Source organism: Electrona antarctica (genome assembly GCF_951216825.1).
Source record: "Electrona antarctica genome assembly, contig: SUPER_10_unloc_2, whole genome shotgun sequence".
Taxonomy (NCBI): domain Eukaryota; kingdom Metazoa; phylum Chordata; class Actinopteri; order Myctophiformes; family Myctophidae; genus Electrona; species Electrona antarctica.
In genome coordinates, this window is record NW_027638777.1 from 498,804 (window position 1) to 514,386 (window position 15,583).

Genomic DNA, 15,583 nt, shown 5'->3' on the forward strand with positions numbered 1-15,583 from the left:
GAAGGATAAGTTTATTGACGACGTTTCGAGCCAAGGCTCTTCATCTGGTCAAACTGTGTTTGAATAGACTGTCTGCTCTGATCCCAAGGGATTTGGTAGTTTTAACTACAAACGAGCCACGATCGAACCCCGAGAGGGACGACTCAGCGTCAGCTTTCTGAACTGCAAAGTGCAGTGGCTCAATTCGGAGGAAAACTTGCTCCGTGGCTTCCCCCGTCTGCACGGGTTCTACCACGCAGTCTACACCGGAGTGCGTGAACGGTTTTTGCCGCAATACATACCCGGGAGCTCTCTCTCACGAGGCGAGGCAAAAAGACACAGCCTTACAGACGCGGAAGTCGCCCCAGCGACAATCCGCCTGTATAGTGTGCTGTGTTCAATGCTAGCCTGGCAGGACTGTTGTTTCGCTGCGCCGCCGCAGGTCAACTCCAGCCCACGGAATATGCCCCACGGATGCGTGAATTGACGCTACGCCAACAATACACCCGTATAGAGCTTTATTCCGCTGCCTTTATCAAGGATTACCGCGCCACTTGTCCTGTCTGTGTCCCTGCCCACAGGTCGACAGACAGGCTATACAGCACAGGACGCGTGAGCTAACGCTACGTCAACAATACGCCTGTAATGGTGTTTTTGGCTGGTTACCCTGCCTATATACACTATTATTTTAATTATATTATATTATATTATAATAATTATAATTATAATTATATTATAATAAAGATTAAATAAATACACACTCTGTTTGGACATGCTCAAAAACGGGGAGTATAGTAATGTGCTTGAGACGTGAGGGTCACAGTTTACACTGCTGTCTCTCAGTCACATATTGATATTCATGTGTTGTTGTTTTGTTTTTGTTTTGTTTTGTTGCAATTTGTAACATGTTTCGTGTGGATCCCAAAAGACTAGCTGACTGCCATGGCATCAGCTAATGGGGATCTTTCCGAATAACCAAATAAAAAAACAACAGCCAGCAGAGCATCTATAATCTCTCTCTATCTCTTCCTCTGGAGGAAGGTCGCACCTGAACTCCACGGCTGAGCTGAGGCACAGAGTGTTTGAGTTGGAGACAACACTCTGCTCCAAAGACACAGCGCTACAGGCGCGGAAGTCACCCCGGCGACAATACGACTGTGTTGTGTGCTGTGTTCAATGCTAGCCTGGTAAGACTGTTGTTTCGCTGCGCCACCGCAGGTCAACTCCAGCCCACGGAATATGCCCCACGGATGCGTGAATTGACGCTACGCCAACAATACACCCGTATAGAGCTCTATTCCGCTGCCTTTAACAAGGGTTACCGAGCCACTTGTCCTGCTGTGTCCCTCCCCGGAGGTCGACAGACAGGCTATACACCACAGGACGCGTGAGCTAACGCAACGTCAACAATACGCCTGTATTTTGGCTGGTTACCCTGTTTTTGTTTGTTGTATACCTACAAACGAGCTGTGTGACAGCAACCCAGAGAGGAGCACCATGCCAGCTCTCTAAACCGCATCGTGCAGTAGGTCAATCCGGCTGCCAGAACTCGTGAGTAGCTGCTTTTTAAAATGTCTAAAAAATGCAGTTATTGTTGATAACTTGCTCTGCACTTCTGTCGAGGAGACCACGTCTTGGACTGCTCGGTGGAGATCAAAAAATCAGTGTAATCACGCACACCTGGGCCTTATATACCCGTGCGTGCCAGTACAACTGGTGTGTCTTAAAGAGATATCCACGTCACAAGTGAGGTGGGGTCATTCCCCTTACATATGAAATATGTTGGGTGGAGAGGTAGTCTCGATACGATAGAGAACACTTGTGAGCGAAGCTTCTCCCACACTGGTCACAGCAGTAAGGCTTCTCTCCAGTGTGACTTCTCTTGTGTGACTCAAGGTGAGACAATGTAGTAAAGATTTTCCCACACAGGTCACAGCAGAAAGGCTTCTCTCTCCTCGTTGGGTCTAAGGATTCTCCAGCATGGATGTGCTTGTGTTTTTTAAAATGGTCATACCGAGTAAAATACTTCCCACATATTTCACAACCAAATGACTTCACTCCAGTGTGACTGATCTTGTGTTTTGTAAGAGTAGACATGTGAGCGAAGCTTTTCCCACATTGGTCACAGCAGTAAGGCTTCTCTCCACTGTGAATTATCTTGCGAGCCATAAGGTTAGACCTTGAATTGAATCATGACCCACATTGGTCACAGTAGTAAGGCTTCTCTCCACTGTGAATTATCTTGTGTGTCATAAGGTTAGATCTTTGATTGAATCTTGACCCACATTGGTCACAGCAGTAAGGCTTCTCTCCAGTGTGAATCCTCTTGTGTTTCTCAAGGCTACACCTTTGAGCAAAGCTTGTCCCACACTGGTCACAGAAATAAGGTTTCTATCCAGTGTGAATTCTTTGGTGTATTTTGAGAAGATGAATTGAAGTGAATTTATTTCCACACTGATTACAGCAATAAGGCTTCTCTCCAGTGTGAGTTCTTTGGTGTGTTTTGAGACTAGAAGCTTGAGTGAATGTCTTTCCACACTGGTCACAGCAGTAAGGCTTCTCTCCAGTGTGAATTCTCTTGTGTATTCTAAGGACAGAAGCTGAAGTGCATGTCTTTCCACACTGACCACAGCAGCAACATCTTCGTTTGACTGAGGACGGGGCAGGACCGGTATCTGAGGAGATAGACAACACAGGGTAACGTATAAGAGAAGAGGTAGGGGCACACAGGTGGACTATATTGTATTTATTCCTTCAATGCGTGAGGAGTGAGAAGGCTGCTTCTTATCACCTGACAGGGGGGAGTTTCCCTGGTTTATTTTCTCACCCGTCCCTCCCTTTTTTAATGCTGACCCCGGGAGCTGTATTCTATTCTATTCTATTCTATTCTATTCTATTCTATTCTATTCTATTCTATTCTATTCTAGGACGTAAAAACAAATACAGAAATATTAGACTAAGTAAAGAGCAAAACGGAAAATTGCATGTGGACATGAATCCAACACATTAATAGAACATATATTTTGTAAACCAACAAAACAGGAATGGACTGATGGTAGTTGTTAAGTCTATGTAATGCCATGCTATCAATGAAATCTATAGAAAACATGCAATACAATTGTATATAATTATGTAGTAGGGGTCCCTGCTCTCTCGCTCTCTCTCTCTCTGTCTCTGTCTGTCACTCTTTATGTGTCTCTCTCTCTGTCTGTCTCTGTCTCTCTCTCTCTCGTCCTCTCTCTCTCGTCCTCTCTCTCTCTCTACAATTTACAATTTAGGCATTTAGCAGACGCTCTTAATCCAGAGCGACTTACATTAAGCAATAACAAAAGCATGGCATACATCACATATATAAAAAGTAGTTATCATGAATCATGCGTAAACTAAGAACAGTGGAGTATCTATGTAAACTATACATACTATACTATATAATATATTATACATGTGTACTATAAAGTGCTATGACTACATAAAGTGCAATTCTAGAGCTGTCTACGTAACAAGCTATAAGTCTGTTTAAAATACTATCTAAGTCTACATAATGTGCTATCTCTCTCTCTCGTGCTAAGAGCCCAAGGGGTATTTGGCCTGAAAAACACTGATGGCCGCTGCTTTAGGGCGAGCATACTAATCCCATTTTATTTAGAGGTATCTTATGTGGAACTAGAGATTAGACTTTGGAGTCCTGTGTTGGGACTGGAAACGTCTGGAATCTTGTGGGAGCGGAGGCACTTTGTAAGTTGCTGTGGGTCATTACATTACATTAAACATAGTTAAACGGTTACATATCTATCTATACTAAATGATTACAGTAAACACAGTTAAATCAGAACATACCTATTTTGTGTAACTTGATGACTGGTTTCAACATGGCGGTCTGCATCTCTTCTTCACACGCTGATGTAAAACTTTAGGACTGCTGTTGTTAGACTACAGCCCTGGATGGTTGATCAATATTAACCCTGGATCTCTGGATGGTTGATCAATATTAACCCTGGATCTCTGGATGGTTGATCAATATTAACCCTGGATCTCTGGATGGTTGATCAATATTAACCCTGGATCTCTGGATGGTTGATCAATATTAACCCTGGATCTCTGGATGGTTGATCAATATTAACCCTGGATCTCTGGATGGTTGATCAATATTAACCCTGGATCTCTGGATGGTTGATCAATATTAACCCTGGATCTCTGGAAGTTTGATCAATATTAACCCTGGATCTCTGGAAGTTTGATCAATATTAACCCTGGATCTCTGGATGGCTGATCAATATCAACCCTGGATCTCTGGATGGTTGATCAATATTAACCCTGGATCTCTGGAAGTTTGATCAATATTAACCCTGGATCTCTGGATGTTTGATCAATATCAACCCTGGATCTCTGGATGGTTGATCAATATCAACCCTGGATCTCTGGATGGTTGATCAATATCAACCCTGGATCTCTGGAAGTTTGATCAATATCAACCCTGGATCTCTGGAAGTTTGATCAATATCAACCCTGGATCTCTGGAAGTTTGATCAACATCAACCCTGGATCTCTGGAAGTTTGATCAATATCAACCCTGTATCTCTGGATGGTTGATCAATATCAACCCTGGATCTCTGGATGGTTGATCAATATCAACCCTGGATCTCTGGATGGTTGATCAATATCAACCCTGGATCTCTGGATGTTTGCCACCACCCCAGCACCACCGGTGGGCTCTGTTATTTATGTCCCCCATTGTTTTATTGTATATCTATCTCCCTGCTCTTAATGTTTTATGATGGTGTTTAATCGTGCCGAGCAGGGAGAAAATGCAGCAGAGCCGAACGCCAAGATTAATAATATCATATGTACACTTGTATTCTCATTCTATAATAAATGTTGGTAAATCTATTCGTGAGTTGTCTGACTGAACTTAACGTTAGTGTAAATGGAGCATGCAGTGCACGTTGCGCTGGGGACGATCATTATAACTCTTATCTTCAGTGAATAATCTTCAAAGCCTCCTCTGGAATCAGTGGCGGACAGTCGGTTCAACCATCTCTCAGTATAATAATTATAATAGAATAAAAGGGCCTAACGTAAATCAGGTCTGAGTAACAAAGATCTACAAAATATGCCTGCTCCCTCGGCTAAACTGCCACGGGACACACCGTCACGAGTCATGTAACACAGAACAACCTTTCTGATACCATGGACCGACTGGCCAGTTCTGGGAAATGTAGCGGAGCGGAGAGGAAATATATGCAACATATATATATATATATCTGACTATTCAAAATAGCCTGCCTGCATATATAGCTCTACATATATGTACATATATCCATATATGTGGACATATATGAGACATATAATGTCTATATGAGCTCATATAGCGGTATACGCTTTTTGAGGGGCGCTACCCCCTTCTATGCCCCAGCTATTACGTCTGTGTGTATCAAATTTGAGATGATTTGATTGGCTGAGCACGAAATGTGATGTATGATGGCGTATGACGATAAGAGCGCCCCTCACTTCACACAAGTGTGATTTTTAAGGGGCGCTAGCCCCTTCTATGAACAGCTTTTGTCCCCACACGTCTCAAGATTTGCCGGTGACAATGAACGGAGAAATGACGTCAGAATTCCGCTACATATGACGTAAATTAAACATCAAAACATTAAACGCTGTTGAGGGAAAATGTACGTCATATGTAAACGAGCAAATCAGCTAACCAATCACAGGCAACAGGCATTCTGATTGGCCAGTATGAGTATGATTCATGATGATGTACGATGATAAGAGCGCCCCTCACTTCACACGTGTGTGATTTTTCTTTTAAGGGAGCTAGCCGCTCCAACTTATGACTTTCAGAACTTTTAAACTTGCCTAGAGGTGGACGATCCACACCGAATTTGGCACAAACACTGTTCAGGGGTCTGCCATGACAAACAGTCACACCAAAGAACCAAAATATCACACATATACAGTTTGGAGCTGCGTGAATCTCGTTTGCGTCCGAGCATAGGCATGGCTGAGGCATGGTAACGCCCCGCCTGCCTGTGATTGGCCTACCGACACTGCCCGTCTTGATTGTCATCCGAGAGGCAAACTAATATTGTTTATACCGTTTGCTTTGATTGATGATTGAACACACGTGTTGTACTATGATTTGATTTGTGTTCTAAATAAAGTGTTATAAGGTCCCCACACACCGAACGTGTTTTTCGGATTTCTAGCGGCGTTTCTCCATCGGTTTTACGAAAAACGCGTCCAGTGTGCAACAACCTTTAGTGTTGATTATCGTGTATTAATCTAATTATAGTTAACTAATACTATTACACTAAAAGGATAAAGATGAAGGGAAAATAGACCTTTTTATAGTACAATAATGTTTCAAGTTTCTACAAACAAATTACACAATAATCAACACAAACTGTTTATTTTAGAACACACCAAAATCAAGTGCATGTTCAATCAATTATTCAATCAAAGCAAACGGCATAAACAATATTAGTTTGCCTCTTCTACAAAAATTAAAGTTACAAGTTATAGTTACACACACATTCATACACCGATGGCAGCAGAAACCATGCAAGGCACCAACCAGCACATCAGGAGCAATTAGGGGTTCAGTGTCTTGCTCAAGGACACTTCGACACTAACTCTGGGGGAGCCCACAGGGTTCGAACTGGCAACCTTGCGGTTACAATCCAGCCACTCTACCCCTGAACCACCGCCGCCCCCTAGTGGCCACTCTACCCCTGAGCCACCGCCGCCCCCACCATACCATGCCTTGCAGTACCTTGCATTACCATGCCTATGCTCGGACGCAAATTACATTCACGCTTTGGAGCTACAGCAGTTGTTGAAATGTCAAACACAGTATGGATCTACAGTTGAAATGTCACACATACAGTATATGGAGCTACAGCAGTTGTCTGACACTTCAAATGGCCATCATTCAGTGACCATTGCTCTGACCAGCGTGATATAGGACAAGATCTGAAGGCAGCGTAACCTTCGAATGGTCCATAAGGTTCCACATGGTTCCGTTTGTACAGACCTGTAAGGGTCAATTTGCACACTCGGAGTTACAGACCCATTAGGGGTCAATTTGGTTCAATTTGTTCACAGAATTAGATACTCTGTGTACACTCCCAGAGTTAACCTGTAAGGGTCCATTTGGTTCAATGTGTAAACTCTCAGAGTTACAGACCTGTAAGGGTCCATTTGTTTACATTTGTAAACCCCCAGAGTTAGAGACCTGTAAGGGTCCATTTGGTTCCATTTGTACACTATCAGAGTTACAGACCTGTAATGGTCCATTTGGTTCCATTCGTACACTCCCAGAGTTACATACCCGTAAGGCTCCATTTGGTCTCCAGAACTCACGTTGCGAACGCCGCCTCCTGGTGTTTACGTGCGGTACAGCAACATCCTCTCCGCACAGACCTGCCCCACCAGACCGCCGTACCGCTGCACCTCCGTCTCGTCGCTGAGGCTCGCCGCGCGTCTGCGCCTGTAGACGCTGTAGGGCATGGCCGTCCTCCTGTACAGCACCACGGCCCTGTCCACGTCGCTCAGCGCCCGGGCGTCGCCCGCGTCGGGGTCCTGGTTGAGGCGAGAGTAAGGCGACTTCTCCAGGCGGGGCACGCAGCGCTCTATGGGTGTCCAGACGAACGTCTCGGGACACAGGAGGTCCGAGGGGAGATACTGGGCCTTGTAGCGCATCTTGGGACAGGAGCGGATGTAGAAGCCCAGGTAGTAGTAGCGCAGCCCGGGAGACCGCCTGCGCAGCCGCCTGGTGAAGGCGATCTCCCTGAGGGCCGTGTAGGAGCCTAGCGACAGCCAGGCGAACTCCGGGCGGTAGTAGGAGTAGACAGAGGTCACGCAGGCGGGCAGGACGTCGATCACCCCCACCGCCACGATGACGCGCCCGTCCAGCCAGTACTGCTGGTGGAAGGAGCCGTAGCCCACGTCCGGGCCGCCGACGGGAGGCCGCTCGGCCTCCAGCGGAGAGTCGCAGAGGAACCTCCGGAACTGGCCCTCGGAGGGCTTCTCCGGAGGGTCCTTGTGGACGGCCATCTGGTACAGCTTGTACACCTGGTAGGAGACGTCGAAGGAGGCTTCGAACTCCTCGCTGGGGGGGCTGGAGCGCACCAGCCTCACCTCGAGGCGATGATGATGTCCATCGGTCGGAGCCCCGTCGGAGATTAAATCCTCCAGCGGGTCAGAGGGGGCGGTGGGGGCGGACACCCCCCGGGGCGTCGGCTGCTTTTGAAGACGACGCTCCTTCGCCAACTCCTTGGCCTTGCGGCGCGGCGGCCGGCCGGGATCTGCTCCTATTCCTGGTTTAGGGGTCGAGGTGGGCCGTCTCCCGTCCGGGACGGACACCGAATCGGCTCTAGATGCTTCCGAGACCGGTGGATCCTCCTCCGTCTGAGCATCCGTGAAAACAAGTCCCTCTACTTTATCCGGTGCGGCGCCGCTTTCACCACAGCCGGCGTTCGCCGCAGGCCGCCGCCCCCGCACCGACGTCGCCGATTCCCCTTTGGACAGAAACTTGCTCATTCTCTTCAGGATCTTCTTGTGAGATTTGGACGGCTGGAAGTCGGAGGCGTGACACCTGATGGCGTACTGCGAGCAGCACGTCTTGTCCAGGTTGGGCTTGTAGACGTACTTTCCACTCCTCCTCCAGCCGCGGTCGATGAGGTCCTGGTAGTCCTGGACCGTCATGCTGTGGGACCACATGCCGTGGGAGAAGCTTCCCTTCTCATGCTCACAGTAGCCACAGCGGCTCTCGTCTTCGCCCAAATACTCGACGAGCGTACGCGGTCGCTTCCCGCCCTCTTCAATGGCTGCAGTGGTAAGCTAAATAGGTTTTTTAAAAGTTTGTTTTGTGTCTGACGGGAGGAGCAAGAGAACGCGGATATGTTTGGGAGGAGACTACAGATACTCACCTTCAATTACTCCGAAACGGGAGACTTCCTAATCAGAAGGATGGCATGGACACAGACAGATATAGTTATAGGTAGATATAGCTAGTTATTGGTAGATAAGAGTGAAGAATCAAGTACAGTATCAAACACTAACCCAGAATCAGTTCCGTGAACATTAATTGTCTGAAGCTAATCTAATTTATATCAGTCTAACTCATGACATCAGATCATGTAAAACACATCAACTATGACCAACAACAATGCATGCAAGTCACATTTAGCACCCTCTTGAGTACAACATATCAAATACCAGCATGGGGATGTCATGAAACACCAGTATGATGATGTCATGATGTTGGGGGCGGGGGTTACGGTTCGCGGCCTTCGGCATTAATGTGAATGTGACATTAAGTGATTAATTTGTTTTAGAAGTAATCACATCACATGCACGTTTCACATCTCTCTCTAGTGGTGACATATTGAGCACAGCTGTGACAACATAACTGTTATTACGGAATATCTTGTTTAAACTTGTTAAACCAGAACTAAACTAAATCAGGTATTAAGTCATCTAAACTAGTCTAAACCAGTTTAGGTAGTCCAGGGGTCCTTGATGGAGTTCCAAAGGGGTCCCCAGCTAAATGTGACTAGATTTGACTGAGGTGCTGCCATTGGATTTTTTTTTATTTTTCGTTTTTTTTCATGTCTGTGAAAGTAGGGAATCATAGCTTCAAATTGACATATTGGTTTGACCCACCAGTTTTGGAGATATGGCTTATAGAGTAATGTCTTGCAGAGAAACAGCGAGTTGAGAAAACAGGCCTGAAAGGTTCACTTCTGTGGACTCTAACATTACACCTAGCTACATGTTTAAGCATTTATTTCATATTTACATGTCTTCTGTGGACTCTAACTACACCTAGCTACATGTTTAAGCATTTATTTCATACATGTCAATTTTCAGCTCTGACATTTATTTCAGACATCACACATTAAAGTGTGTGCTATTAACTAATTTTGGATAAAAAATAAATAAATTCAGTTTTTCTCCTCTGGTGAAAATCTGGAGGTTGCACGATGACAGGCTCTCAGTGAAATCTGGTCACAAATGATAGTTTGGAACCAAATGGACCCTTATGGGTCTGTAACTCTGAGAGTGTCAAAGTGTCAATTTGGGGGTCCTTGACATGAAAAGGTTTGGGAACCACTTGGCTAAAGACCCCTACATTTGTATTGATTATTAGCGTGGACCACGCTAATAACCACTGCGTGGTTGCTGTGAGCAACACACTATTGCTCTAGGTCTGAGAACTCTTATGCCAGCTAAAGTAAACCTGTTTGTCTGCATTGTCTGTCCCTTTTCCGATTGGACAATATAATGTCCAATCAGACAGAAGTGACATCACAATGTGTAATCTAAATGGCAAGAGAGATTTAATCAAGGGCAGAACTTTCTAGTTGTATTTCATACCAAGGATCCCATAGGCTACTAAAAACAATTACACAAATCACACTGGTATAATGATAAGAGCGGCGCTCTCATCATCATACATCACATTCCGTGCCCATGCCAATCAGTGGAGCACAATCCGTGCCCATACGGACACACAAAGCTGTGCATAGGAGAGGCTATAGTGCTGCTCAACACGTAAAATATTCTCGCTTCAATCGCATCCCCCCCCCCCTCGTGTCAAAACAGTTGTCGATGTTTACAACCTCATGAGAGGACGTGTGAAATCGAATTATCCTCGTAACCCGAGAGGGAGAAACGCAAAAGCATCACAAGGGTCAGAGTGATCAGGTAAACGCGTGTTCTCTCCTCTCCAAGGTTGATGTCAGAGTGATCAGGTAAACGCGTGTTCTCTCCTCTCCAAGGTTGATGTCAGAGTGATCAGGTAAACGCGTGTTCTCTCCTCTCCAAGGTTGATGTCAGAGTGATCAGGTAAACGCGTGTTCTCTCCTCTCCAAGGTTGATGTCAGAGTGATCAGGTAAACGCGTGTTCTCTCCTCTCCAAGGTTGATGTCAGAGTGATCAGGTAAACGCGTGTTCTCTCCTCTCCAAGGTTGATGTCAGAGTGATCAGGTAAACGCGTGTTCTCTCCTCTCCAAGGTTGATGTCAGAGTGATCAGGTAAACGCGTGTTCTCTCCTCTCCAAGGTTGATGTCAGAGTGATCAGGTAAACGCGTGTTCTCTCCTCTCCAAGGTTGATGTCAGAGTGATCAGGTAAACGCGTGTTCTCTCCTCTCCAAGGTTGATGTCAGAGTGATCAGGTAAACGCGTGTTCTCTCCTCTCCAAGGTTGATGTCAGAGTGATCAGGTAAACGCGTGTTCTCTCCTCTCCAAGGTTGATGTCAGAGTGATCAGGTAAACGCGTGTTCTCTCCTCTCCAAGGTTGATGTCAGAGTGATCAGGTAAACGCGTGTTCTCTCCTCTCCAAGGTTGATGTCAGAGTGATCAGGTAAACGCGTGTTCTCTCCTCTCCAAGGTTGATGTCAGAGTGATCAGGTAAACGCGTGTTCTCTCCTCTCCAAGGTTGATGTCAGAGTGATCAGGTAAACGCGTGTTCTCTCCTCTCCAAGGTTGATGTCAGAGTGATCAGGTAAACGCGTGTTCTCTCCTCTCCAAGGTTGATGTCAGAGTGATCAGGTAAACGCGTGTTCTCTCCTCTCCAAGGTTGATGTCAGAGTGATCAGGTAAACGCGTGTTCTCTCCTCTCCAAGGTTGATGTCAGAGTGATCAGGTAAACGCGTGTTCTCTCCTCTCCAAGGTTGATGTCAGAGTGATCAGGTAAACGCGTGTTCTCTCCTCTCCAAGGTTGATGTCAGAGTGATCAGGTAAACGCGTGTTCTCTCCTCTCCAAGGTTGATGTCAGAGTGATCAGGTAAACGCGTGTTCTCTCCTCTCCAAGGTTGATGTCAGAGTGATCAGGTAAACGCGTGTTCTCTCCTCTCCAAGGTTGATGTCAGAGTGATCAGGTAAACGCGTGTTCTCTCCTCTCCAAGGTTGATGTCAGAGTGATCAGGTAAATGCGTGTTCTCTCCTCTCCAAGGTTGATGTCAGAGTGATCAGGTAAACGCGTGTTCTCTCCTCTCCAAGGTTGATGTCAGAGTGATCAGGTAAACACGTGTTCTCTCCTCTCCAAGGTTGATGTCAGAGTGATCAGGTAAACGCGTGTTCTCTCCTCTCCAAGGTTGATGTCAGAGTGATCAGGTAAACACGTGTTCTCTCCTCTCCAAGGTTGATGTCAGAGTGATCAGGTAAACACGTGTTCTCTCCTCTCCAAGGTTGATGTCAGAGTGATCAGGTAAACGCGTGTTCTCTCCTCTCCAAGGTTGATGTCGGCAGCAGATAAATTATAACAGCGGGTAAACGTTGCGCTGATGTGCATCTCTTTCTAGTCTGTCGGTGTCGTAAACTAAAACTAACTCACTCACTCACTAACTAGTTAAATGTCAGCTAAAACTAAGTAACTAACACAATAACTAACTATTACTAACTATAACCAAACAACCAAATGAAAGTGAATAAATAAAAGTGAATAAATAAACTAAATACATTCAGATGAAAATCATTGCAGCTTGCAGCGAGTCAACATGGAGACTCTTCTCACATTTTAGTAAACCTGCTTCTCTGAAAAAGGTTCCGATCCCAGGTCCGTCCATGGATGTGCTTCATCCTGGCATCCTGGTCTGGTCATCTTCGCTCTCCTCGGTCGAAGAAACCAACCACTTGAACCAGCGATTCTTTGCCTTTCATATACATTTCAAAGACCACCCCCCCAAAGTTTGATATGCACGAGGCCACGGACCCCCATCGATAAACCATTATGGTATCTACAGACCGAAAATGCGTCCAGTGTACAGGGACCATAAGAGTCCGTAAACCGCTCACTCGTGAGCTTTTTTCACCGGGCGCTTGCGTATATTCGACGGACATTCGTCTACTTTCGCCAAGGGTTCCTCATCCTCTACCTCCTCCGCAGTGCTTCGTCTCATATTCTCCAAATATTCATCTATCTTCGACAAATCCTCGTCGAGGTCGTCCGTCGAGTCGTCGTCGTCGTAGTTGGCCAGATCCTCCGCCCCCCTCCTCCTCCCCCCTCCTCCTCCGCCCCCCCTCCTCCTCCGCCCCCCTCCTCCTCCTCCAGGGCCTCTGGTGCGGGGGCGTGGGATAAACGGCGTCGAGACACCGCGACGTCTCCTCCTGGATGCGGTCCAGGGTGCTCTTCTTGACGGCCACGCTCCTCCGCAGGGCGTCCACCTCCTCCTTCTTCCTCTCCCACCTGCGGTGCAGCTTCAGGAGGCTCTTGTCCATCTGGTGGAACTGCCGCTCGATCACCATGATGTCCTCGTCCGTGCGCCGCAGGCGCTGCTGGAGCCGCGCGGTGCTCATGGCCTGCAGGGTCATCGTCCTGTTCGCCTGCGCCTGCAGACCCCTCGTGCCGCCTGCCTCCGTCTGTACACCCATTGTTACGTCCGCCTCCGGTTGCTCCATGGCTTCAACTGTTAAGGTATATATTGCAAAGAGAGAGAGAAAGCCGAGCACTCACTCACTCGTCGGTTGAATTGTTAACACGTGTATGTATCGGTTCCAACGGCTCTGGCAGAGAGGGTATCGTAAAGGAAAGATCACTGGCCCGCACTCACTTGGTCCTTTTAGGATCTCCTGTTTTATTGTGGCAGTTCACTCACTTGGTCCTTTTAGGATCTCCTGTTTTATTGTGGCAGTTCACTCACTTGGTCCTTTTAGGATCTCCTGTTTTATTGTGGCAGTTCACTCACTTGGTCCTTTTAGGATCTCCTGTTTTATTGTGGCAGTTCACTCACTTGGTCCTTTTAGGATCTCCTGTTTTATTGTGGCAGTTCACTCACTTGGTCCTTTTAGGATCTCCTGTTTTATTGTGGCAGTTCACTCACGGACGTCTCGGCCGAGGGCCTATTTCCCACCGTGGATTAATTGTTAAGAAACCACAAAATATGCAACTTCACAAAACCGTAATTTGAATCTAATCCTCAATTAGATGTCAATATCCAGAAAATGTACTGTTAATTCATCAAGGTCGTAATTTTTGGATGTATATAGTTGTGCGGTTATAGTTAATATGTAGGCTGTATGTTTTGGGCGTGACGTAAGCGCAGATATTTTTAACAAACCGTTGCCCATATATGGACTTCTTGGCCGACAGTTAGAGTTGAGTATAATTGGAACAGTCTGTCTCTTGTCCGCCTCAATGTAAATGGATACTTATTATCTCCGATTCTTTACACAGATTGCGTTATTTGGGTCAAAACAAGCTTTATTCACGGCCGATAACTAAAGAATGGATGATAGAGTTTACAATATTTATTTTCTGGGGGACAGACACAGTGTTTGTTTACATGCGGCTCATGGCGCAGGACCTTCAAAATAGGGGTCTCAACTGAAAAAATCACACTTGTGTGAAGTGAGGGGTGCTCTTATCATCATACATCATCACATTCCGTGCTCAGCCAATCAAATGTTCACATTCCATGCTACGGACACACAAAGCTGTGCATATGACGGGCGCTATAGCGCCCTGCAAAAAAGGCTGGACAATTTGTAGCCTATTCGTATCTGGCAGTCAGTGTGTTGAGCAAACATTAAAACATTAAAAGTCCATAGACTTGGCTACCAAATGATGTTGGAGGGGCCAGCGCCCCTCGAAAAACAGTACCCCACCAGGACGTCACGTAGCAGCCACAGTGGGCGCCCCAGTCACTTCACACAAGTGTGATTTATTTTTTAATTGCGAACGCAGTGAGCATTTACTATGAGACCCAGCAGATCACGTCTGTGTGTCTGTGTGTGTGTCTGTGTGTGTGTGTGTGTGTGTCACGCTGTAACACCACCCGCCCACCACCAGAGGGCGCAGCTGTATCACACACAAAAACACACACATGCACGCACACACACACACGCACGCACGCACACACACACACAAACACACAAAAAACGTAACTTAAAAAAAAAACTTAAAAAGGAAAAACGCACACACACAAAAAACTTAACTTAAAAAAAACCTTAACAAGTACGTAATTTATTCTAATTGTTATTGCAATTTACGAGCTGCGTTCGCTTCCCGCGTTTGCGCGTCTTACTTGTAGTAGGAAGGTGCCGGCCTAATAACAGTAAACGTGTTTAACCCATTTAGGCCTGGTCTTTTAAATTCTCACAGTTTTCTGAAATACCTCATGTTTCTGTATCAGTGGTGCTCAGTTCATGTTTCTGTATCAGTGGTGCTCAGTTCATGTCAAGGACCCCAAAAATATATGTAATTGGCCACCGACCCCCATCTGAAAATATGTTGTTCCAGGAACCTCCCCAGAAGCAAAGATTTGAGTTAAAATGTTCACTCTGTAATAATATATATTCAAAGATTTGAGGCACATTTTCACGATTAAAAAAAAACCTTAGCTATTTTTCAATAGCTAAAGTATAACATAATGCTTTAAAACACCAAAAGTGGTAACAACACTATGGGCGTGTTCGGTAATACCGCACCGGAGCGCACTGGCCTATTAGTTTGTATTGCACCGCGCGCTCAGTGCGCTGTTTCCGAACGCGCCCTATGTGGTACAAACTTCAAACGTGTGGCGAAGCTTGCAAATGTTATAGGCTATATGTTGTATTACTTTACAAATAGTTTGGATTTGTAGCTACACTACCA

General features: G+C 46.0%; 1 protein-coding gene across 1 annotated transcript; it reads right to left on the reverse strand.

Annotated features, from left to right (window-relative positions):
• Positions 1-2,566: 2,566 nt before the first annotated feature.
• On the reverse strand, positions 2,567-13,389 carry LOC306931789 (arginyl-tRNA--protein transferase 1-like; the record flags this gene model as incomplete). The annotated part of the gene is made up of 3 exons (XM_079532417.1): positions 2,567-2,654; positions 7,376-8,826; positions 13,072-13,389. 3 exons carry the CDS (start codon positions 13,387-13,389, stop codon positions 2,567-2,569), a joined length of 1,857 nt encoding a protein of 618 aa, XP_079388543.1.
• Between the last annotated feature and the right edge of the window lie 2,194 nt (positions 13,390-15,583).